Below are 9,826 nucleotides of genomic sequence, written 5' to 3' on the forward strand. Positions count from 1 at the left end.
CTTGTGTGTGACCATGACTGTGTGTGCTTGTGTGCATTCAAGTGTGTTTTCGTCTCTTGGGTCTGGTTTCCTGTTTTACTACCCATTAAATACTCAGAGCCACTCTCTTAAAATGAGGCCAGGAACAGAAAGTTAGAACCTGTCTTGGTTTATAGGAATCAGCTTATCTTGGGGCGCCTGGGGGGCTCAGTCGGTTGGGCGTCCAACTCTTGGTTTTGGCTCAGGTCATGATCTCGTGGTGGTGGGATCCAGCCCTGCCTTGCGTGGGGTTCTGCACTCAGCGGGAGTGTGCTTCAGATTCATTTTCCCTCTCCCTCCCCCTCTGCCCTTCTCCCCTCTCCCCCTCTCCTCTCTCTCTCTCTCTCTCTCTCTCTCTCTCTCTCTCTCGAATAGATGAATAAATAAAATCTTAAAAAAAAAATCAACTTATCTTTTTTCAGCCAGAAAAATAGTTCTTTAATGACAAACACATTAAACTCTGGGTAATTAGCATTATTTATTTGGGAAAGCTCTCCTGAATCTCGCCTGCCACAATCTCGTGATGAATGGTCAGAATGTCTTTGTGGCCACTCCTTTTTCACCACCAGATTACCTGGGTTCATTTCCAGCTGGCTTCAGATTTGGAGAGAGGAGTGGGGCATGGAGGTGGGGCCTGCAGGGCAGTGTTGAGTGATGGCTTTTCCAGGACGTCCTGGATCTCTAGGGCAATGGCTGTCCTGGCTCTGCTTCTCTCAGAGAGCTGTGCTAAGGTAGAAAGAACACTGAGTCCCCCAGCCGGCCTCTGCCCCTGCTCCCTGGTCTTAGTCCTGGCCTGCCCCCGTCCTTAGACTACTTCCAAAAACAGCATTCTTTTTTCAGGTGCCGCTTCAGTTTAGTTCTTGGTGAAAATCAAGATGACAGCTACTTCCATCAGTGACTTAGGACCCCCTGCCAGCCCTTAGTCGCTGGCATGTGAGCTCTGGGTCTTAGCTCGATGCAGCTGACATCTTAGTCCTTTGTGTTGAGCTTGGAATGCTAGTCTGACACCTGAAGAGGCCGAGTGACCTTGAGTGTGATACTTGACCTCTGAGCTGTGGTGTCCTTGTCTGTAAGGGCACATGTGGGCCTGTGGCTGGGCCATTGGCTGCTTCCTGTCAGTTCAGCTCACCATGATAGGTATGAAGCTCTATGTTACTCTGTAATTAATACAGTCCTATAAAAGTGAGGTTACCTTGCCCTGAAGCCCTATATTGTGGTGCATAAAGCACAGCAGCTTCTAGTGGCTGTCACTGTTGGGTCACCGTGAGCACAGGGATAGCACTGGAGTGTCCTCCCTGCAGGGCCAGAGCTGGAGGTCATGTTGGCCTCTGTGTGAGCCCATCCTCTCCTGGCAGGTGTATCTAGTTCAGTCTGGTCTTTTCCCATCTGGGCTGCCCCTTGTACACCGGCTGGGTGTAGCCTCGCAAGGTAGCCTTACAGCATGGTCGCTGTCTCTGGGAAGACCCTTGGTAGGAGCTGGACCGGCTGGCAGCAGTTGGCTTTGGCTTTATTTGTCTGGATTGCTGATGGGACGCCAGTGGAGGAGTTCCCACTGTCTCCCAAAAAGTGGAGACACAGGTTCCTTGGTGTCATACCCATCTCTGGGTGAAGTTAGTGGACCCTGAAGTTAATGACTTCAGTCCCACCTGGAAGTTCTGTGTGCTAGAGGTTGAATTATGAAGTTCACTTCCACTGATACCCAGTGTAATAGGGAGAAGGAAGGCAGAGGCAGAGTAGTCAACATGCATCTGCAGAAGCAGCAGGAGAATGGGTGTAGTTCTGTGTCCTTGTTTCTCTGGCTGGTTACTGGGCTGCTAGCACCTTACCTGGTCAGGGTTCTTTACCTGGACCGGTGACTCAAACTGTTATTTCTGAAGGGGCTAAAGCCTCGGTGGTCTTGCTTTCTTGGGCTGCTGTACTCCCATGAGCTAACTCTGGAAATGGGAATACTGAGCCAGTCCTTAGGACTCTGGGCTCTTGTCCCCCAGGACACTGTGGCGGCTCAGTCTCACCTTGGACGTCAGGGCTCGTCTCTGCAGCCAGGGCTGGTGCACTGGCGTCAGAAGGCGGAGAGATGCGTGCTTGCACCGGCGCTCAGTGTGGGGCAGCCGTGGTCATGCGCCTTGGTGGGCCCGTCTTCCCTTGGGCGGAGACTCCTGACAGCAGAGCTCACAGGTTGAGGTGGGAACCAGGCTCTCCCAGTGGGACCTTCAGTCGCTTGGATGTCACTCCTTTTTCTAGACCTATGTGTTTTGGCTATGTGAGAACCACCACTGTAGTTTGTTTGTTTGTTTGTTTTTTTCTTTTTGCATCCTATAAGGTCAAGGCCTGTTGCTTTGGGGTGTTTCTCCCAGCCAGTGTTCCGAATGCTCCGTAGTGTCCTACTGTTCTGCCAGGCCTTGGCTCCGAAAGGTGGGGGTGTGGTAAGGCCAGGGTATCCCATGGCCTGACCCCTTTGCTGCATGTCTTTTGCTGTGAGGTAAGTTTCTTGAACACATGATGGGTGTGTGGTGCTGGCATCCAGCTCTGTGGACGGTGGTGCTGGCAGAGTTCTGTAGGCAGGGAAGGCACATCCAACAGTGAGAGCCAATCCCTGCCCCTCCAGATGGACTGGGTCCAGGATATCGGCCTAGTCCAGGGGCTGACAAGGGAATGGTTCTCTGGGAAGGGACTCGGCTCAGTGGTGGGCTCAGTGGCATCATCAGGTCACCCTTGGGAGGGATTCTGTGAACCCCGAATGCCCTGTGTGATCCTGCTCTGTGTACACAGCCCCATGGAGCAGGTGGGGGCCGTGCGCCCCCTGAGGCCTGCCAACTGCTTCTGCCGATGAGGGAGGCTCAGCATGTCGCATCCTGGCTTCCTCCAGGTGTCCTAGGTGGCCCCAGTCTGTGCCCTGATTCCATGCGAGAAACTTTGTGGGTCTGCAGATTCTGCACTGTTAAATATTAGGTCTGTTTTCCACACACTTGGCCTTTGTGTTTCTGAGAAACAAGAACTCCTTTGGGATCTGCCTTAGAGGTGCTCTGGCTTCCTGCTGGTGACCCAAGCTGTGCTGTTCTCTGTCAGCCCACCCCTGCCAGGGGCTGACTAGGGCCCTGGCCTCGCTCTCTTCTAATACTCACACTGCAGAGCTCTGTGTTTATCTGCCTTCTTTTGGGGGCTTTTTGGTAAATTGCATATGAAGAAAGGGCTCTGTTGCTTAAACAAAGGTTTGGAAGTTTCTTGACTGCACAAACTGGTAGCTTTTTCTGGGAGTCTGTCCCCCTTCCCTGATGTCCCTCCGTGTGCTGGCTGCCTGTGGGCCACCAAAGGAGCCCACCTGCTCCAGAGCCCGTGAGGCTCGGCTGCCGTGATCATGATGTCACCACACAGTGTGGCTCAGGGGCCAGGAAGGAGCTCACGCCCAGCCAGCCCTCTGATGCACGCCGGCCTGGAGAGACATGTGTCCCAGGGCCGCTTCTGTTTTCTTTTCCCTTGACTTCTGCACACTCACCCACAACCTGCCTGGCCGAGCCCTTCATGCGAAGGTGATTTTCTTTTTGTGGTTGCCCGGCTTTGTTTTATAACGTTGATTTTCAAGACTGAATGGGAGCAGAGACCACGCACAGCCCCCTGTGCCACCTTCAGTCGTCCCCTGTGGCTCAGCCTTGCTTGTGATTCAGGATGCTCCACCTTGGTCTTGGTTGCGTCTGCCCCAGACTTGAGAGGCCCCGTATAAGGGGCAGGTGTATGATCCTGGCCTGCCCCCGAGGGAGAGGTCTTCTGACCCTGCTGGCAGCAGCATTCTTTGGGACATGAGCGTCCTGCTTTTGCTTCTGCTTTTCTGTGACCTGGTTTCCTGTTTGACCTTTCCAAGCCCTTGAACATGTTCCAAACTCTGTTCGCTTGTGGAAGGCGGCCGTTGAGCTGGAGGAGCCTGAAGATGCTCGAATCATGCTCAGCCGAGCTGTGGAGTGCTGCCCCACCAGTGTGGAGGTGAGTCCGCCAGGCTTGGCCTGCGTCCAAGTACAGCGGCGGGAAGTGGCATCAGCTGAGCATTGACCCCTGATTTCCGGGACTGTGAGGCAGCGTGAAGTCACAGGAGGCCACCTTGTACCACAGCTGCCAGGCAGAGTGGCCAGCCTGGCCATGGCCCGTCGCGCTCCTGATGCAAGTGCGAAACAGGAACTTAGCTGGTCTCTGGCCACTCCAGAGAGTTCTGTGTGCAGCACTCTTTTTCAGGGCCCAGGCCTAGTTCAGCTCAGTGTTTGTAAATGGGACCTGAACAGTGGAGGGTGATAGAAAATACTGATCGATCTTTCTCTCAGCCCAGCATGAGCTTGGCTCATTGCCTCAAAGCTAGTTGGATGTCTTTAGTTTCAAACATTCTGGTTCACAACATTCTGTGCAATGATTTTTAGTCTTGGTTTTTTGATATCCAATATGTCCTTAATTATCTTAAGGGTATTGTGAAATTCTCCAAGCAAAATTAATCTTAATTTATTTATGTAAAAGTAAATAGAGCCCATACACATCTTTGGTGATGAAATGTTGCAGAATCAACAGCCAGGGTGTGAGAACCCCAGAAGGCTGAACACCCGTGTGTCCTTTGTGAAGTCAGCAGTCACGTCCTGCTCATCCTCTGTCCAACACCTGGAATGAGTCTGACATACTGTGTACATTTAACTGGTGTTTGAAACGTGTGACTGAGAATTTGTCGACGTCTCACGTTAACCAGAGTCACTAAGTCAGAAACATAACTGAACAGTTATCAGATCAGGTGAAAATGTTGTACACATCTGTGGGTTCTGTTTAAAGGATCCTTGAGAGCTGTTAGAAAGAATTTTGTGGAGGGGCGCCTGGGTGGTTCAGTCGGTTAATTGTCCGACTCTTGGTTTCAGCTCAGGTCATGATCTCAGGGTCGTGAGATCGAGCCCCATGTTGGGCTCTGTGTTCAGCGTGGAGTCTGCTGCAGATTTTTTCCTTCTCATTCTGCCCCTCCCACCCCGCTTTCTTTCTTGCTGTCTCTCAAATAAATAAATAAGATCTAAAAGAAAGGAGGGAAGGAGGGGAAGGAAGGGAGAACTTTGTGGAAGTGTTGCAGCCCGATGAGGTTGGCTCACCATTTGACCTGGCAGGTTGTGCTGAGTACCATCCTCTTGTTTGCTGGTATTCTCTCCATACAGCTCTGGCTTGCTCTGGCACGGCTAGAGACCTATGAAAATGCCCGCAAGGTCTTGAATAAGGCGCGTGAGAACATCCCTACAGACCGGCACATCTGGATCACGGCTGCCAAGCTGGAGGAAGCCAATGGGAACACACAGATGGTAGAGAAGATCATTGACCGAGCCATCACCTCACTGCGGGCCAATGGCGTGGAGATCAACCGCGAGCAGTGGATCCAGGTGAGGTCAGCAGCTAGGACTCCCCGCTGTGAGCAGGCGTCAGTGTCTGCTTTAAAAATGCACGTTGGAGTCTCTCGTAGGGTAGGGGCTGCTGGATGGTACCTGAGGGTTTTCACGCTGGCAGGGGAAGCAGGCATGTGTGGCCTTTCCTTATGCGATTGTGACATAGGTTTTTATAGAGTTGACACTTTGAGTACGTACGTCTTGGGGTTGGATACTCTGAAGAACTTTCTGTGTATGGACACTGGTGAGTAGTACTGATTTGCAAGTAGAAATAATACGACATAAGGAGAATGATTGTTCCATGGCTAGTGAAGTCTCTGAAGCTCTTCTGACCCAGCCTCCAGGCCGGGCGACCTCTCCTGCCTTCCACTTCCATGTGAGCTCTCTGGGCATGGGCCCCCCATCTCCTGGGGGGCCCTGTCCTAAGTGTAGTCAGCGTAGGGGAAAGCGCTTCTTCACAGTGATCTGCTCCATTCCACCACAAAGGGCCCTAGAGAGCAAGGCTCCTTGCTTCACCTACTGCCCCTTGGCACTGGAAGATGGCCTCAGGCCTCCTGTGCCCTCCCTTCTCCTGCTCCTGCTGCCACACTTCTGATCACCATTCTCAGAACAGCCCCCGAGCTGAACTGTCCCCAGTGTGGCCAGGAGGGCCTCAAGTGGTGCTGCACTATTTCTGGGGTCCCTCGGATCAGTGCCCCTACTCTTCCTCACATGGGTATTAAGCCATGTGGCCCCTTTCTGTGTTTGGGCAATTTTTTTTTTTTTTCCAATCCTGAATGCAAGGCCTTGCGTGTCCCTCTAAAATTTAATCACTGAGATTGAGTCTCTTTATTTCTTTGGTGTTTTTAGCCATGTTGTTACAGTTCTGAGGCCTCGTCCCTTTGTGCAGATCCACTTGTCCAGCCAGTGTCTTCTTCCCTGTGCCTGAGGGACTGTAATGTTTCTTTCAGTGCAGGTCTGATGGTAGATTCTTCTAGCTCTTACACGGCTGCAAACAGTTTGTATTTCACCTTTTTAAAGATTTTATTTATTTATTTGAGAGAGGGAGAGCACAGAGGGAGAGGGAGAAGCCGACTCCCGCTGAGCAGGGAGCCCGATGCGGGACTCGATCCCACGACCCTGGGATCATGACCTGAGCTGAGGCAGACGCTTAACGACTGAGCCACCCAGGGGCCCCCAATCTTCTCCTTTTAAAATTGGGTTGTATGTCTTTTTTTTTTTTTTTTTTAAGATTTTATTTATTTATTTGAGAGAGAGAGAATGAGAGAGAACACATGAGAGGGGGGAGGGTCAGAGGCAGAAGCAGACTCCCTGCCGAGCAGGGAGCCCGATGCGGGACTCGATCCAGGGACTCCAGGATCATGACCTGAGCCGAAGGCAGTCGCTTAACCAACTGAGCCACCCAGGCGCCCGGGTTGTATGTCTTTATTACTGCTCACTTAATTTCCATTTTTTACTATCAAGTTGAGTTGTGAGGGTTTTTATGTATATTTTCTGTCTGTAAGTCCCTTTTCAGCTTATATGATTTGCAAATATTTGCTCCCATTTTGTGAGTCATCTTTTCACTTTCCTGATTGTATTGCTTATAGCACAAATGTTTGTAATTTTTGTAGAGTCCAGCTTATCCTTTTTTTCTTTTTTATTGCTCATGCTTTAGGTGTCATATCTAAGGATCCTTCCCTAGCCCAAGGTCATGGAGATTTGCTCCTGTGTTTTCTAAGATTTTTATTGTTTTAGCTCTTATATTTAGATCTGTGTATCTAGTTTTTGTATATGGTGTGAGGGAAGGGTTTCACTTCACTCTTGTGCACATGCGTGGTTTTAGTGCTGTTGTAGGAGCCAGTGGTCATCAGTGTCCAAGGTTATTTCTGGACTCAGTCCTGTCCCCTAGACTGTATGTCCTGACGCCAGCACTGTGATCCTGCGACTGCCGTGGTTCTGTAGAAAGCTTTGAAGTCAGGAAGTGTGAGTCCTCCTCCTTTGTTGTTTACAAGATCAGCTGTGCTTGCTTCTTTGTGTTTCCATATGAATTTTAGGATCAACTTACTAGTTTCTGCAAAAAAGAAACTTGGACCGTCTGTGATTTTGATAGGGATCCCTTGGGACCTGCAGATTGCTTTGCGGACTGTTGTCATCCTGACAGTATTAAGCTGTCTGATCCATGAACATGGGATGTCTTTCCATTTATTTATTTAGGTCTTCAGTTTTTTTTCAACAATATTTCAGTGTATTAATATTGCACTTCTTTTGTTTTATTCCAAGGTATTTTATTATTTTTGATGCTATTATAAGTGGAATTTTAATATCATCTTCAGGTAGTTCATTGTTGGTGTATAGAAATACAGTTCATTTCTGATTATTGAGCTTGTGTTATATGACCTTGATGAAATTTAAATCATAATAGATTTCGTGGATTCTCTAGGATTTTCTGGTTATGGGATTTTGCTATCTGCCTATTATAATCTTACCCCCCCCCTCCGCCTTTCTGAATGCCTTTTTATTTCTTGTCTAGTTGCCCTGGTTAGAACCTCTAGTGAAATGTTGACTAGAAATGGGGAGAGCCAACATCTTTGTCTTGTTCCTGATCTTAGGGGAAAGTATCTCGTTGAATATGGTGTTAGTGCTGTAGCTCATTGATGCTCTGATCATGTTTTAAAGACTAATTCTTTTTCTCTCACCATTTTATTTTGGATCACTTCTATGGCTTTGTCCCCAAAGTCTATTCTTCTATAACATCTGATCTGCCTTTTATCTCATCTAGGGGGTTTTCTACCTCAGATCTTGTCATTTTCATTTCTAGGAATTTAATTTTGGTCTTTGAAAAATGTCTCTCATTGGGGTGCCTGGGTGGCTCAGTCAGCTGAGTGTCCTACTCTTGGTTTCGGCTCAGGTCATGATCTTAGGTCCTGGGTTCGAGCCTTGCGTTGGGCTCTGCGCTCGGCACGGAGTCTGCTTGAGATTTTCTCTCTCCCTCTCCCTCTGCCCCTCCTTCCGCTCACGCGCTCTCGCTCATGCTCTCTCTCTCTAAAATGAACAAATCTTTTAAAAAAACTGTCTTTCACTTTTTTAACGTGAAATGTTAGATTTTCTGCTGCCTCTACCTGATATTTTGAATACATGGAACACAGTGGTAACAACTGGTTTAGTGTCCTTGTCTCCTAACTCTGACGTCTTTGTCAGTTTGGGATTGATTTTGATAGCTACGTTTCCTTTCGTTACAAGTTGCATTTTTTTGTTTCTTTGCATAACTGGTAATCTTTGATTTGTTGCCAGATATTGTGACTTTTCCCTTGCTGGGTGCTGGTATTGTAGCGTTCCTGTAAATATTCTAGACTTCCCTGTGGGGGTGCAGCGCATTACTGGAGGCACTTTGACCCTTTGGCTCTTGCTTTGCTAGGTCGGACCCAGCAGTGGTGGATGTGGGACAGTTTAGAGCTAATTGTCCTGTGGAGGTAAGGTCTTTCTGTGCACTCCGCCCAGTGACCTGTTTCTCCTGGGGGTTTCTAGTCAGGCTAGTGGAAACAAGCACTGTTCCTGGTCCCCTGTGAGCTGAGAGGATTGCTCTGATCCTTTCGGATGGTTCTTTCCAAACACTCATGCTGTGTTTGGTGCTCAGTGAAGACTCTCAGGTGACCCTCTGCAGAGCACAACGCCAGGGTTCTCTCTCTGTGCTGCACTTTTCCTCTCTGGTGCTTGGTCCTGTGTACTGGATGCTCCTTGATCTCCTAGGGCTCGGCTCTGCCTCCACTGGCCCTGCCTGGGTCCCCCTCCCTGCACCGTGGCCTGGAAAGTCTCCAAGCAGTGAGCTGGGCCCACGTGGGGTTCCTTTTGACTGTTTCTGCGTCTCAGTCATCACACCCCTCCGTTCCCCACTGTGTTCCACGTATTCAAAACATCCTCCGTTTCATGATCGTCATCTGGGTTTGTGGTTGTCTCAGGAGCAGGGATTCCGGCTGGGTCAGCAGTGTTTCTCTGGTCCTCTGAGGGCTTTTGGAGGCTGATGGTCCACCTGCCAGGGCTTGCTGCTCCAGCTCTCTGAGTGCCTTCTTGGTCTCCTTTGAGCCCTGGGAACTGTGTTGCACACAGTAGAGCTGAGAATCCTGTGCTCCCAGAAATGCCCACCTGTCAATTCCCAGTCCTTATCACCCTTTTGGGACACACTTGCTTGGCCACAGCGAGCCCATCTCTTCTGCTGTCTGTGTTTCCATCTTGTCAGGACGGATGATTGCAAGAGGTGACGGTGTCCTCTCCCCTTGCTGGTTCTCACACCAGCCTCCTACAAACTCTTCATTGAGACTGCCAGTGTGCAAAAAAGTATAGCATGAGCTAGAATTTTTAAAACTTTCCTCAGATTTTGTGTTTTGCTTCTACTTCTACTAGAACGTAATGAAAAGGATCTGAATGTACATTAGTTTTACTTC

The 9,826-nt window shown here is 49.5% G+C and overlaps 1 protein-coding gene across 2 annotated transcripts in view; it reads left to right on the top strand.

Moving 5' to 3' along the window:
• The window catches only part of PRPF6 (pre-mRNA processing factor 6), a 43,838-nt gene that overhangs the window by 18,994 nt on the left and 15,018 nt on the right, over positions 1-9,826 (top strand). For both annotated transcript variants that reach the window (XM_036085495.2, XM_036085496.2), the window contains exons 10-11: positions 3,875-3,993; positions 5,184-5,402. In XM_036085495.2, the coding sequence (XP_035941388.1) occupies positions 3,875-3,993; positions 5,184-5,402 (338 nt within the window). The remainder of the gene's footprint in view (positions 1-3,874; positions 3,994-5,183; positions 5,403-9,826) is intronic.

Source organism: Halichoerus grypus, chromosome 10 (assembly GCF_964656455.1).
Source record: "Halichoerus grypus chromosome 10, mHalGry1.hap1.1, whole genome shotgun sequence".
Taxonomy (NCBI): domain Eukaryota; kingdom Metazoa; phylum Chordata; class Mammalia; order Carnivora; family Phocidae; genus Halichoerus; species Halichoerus grypus.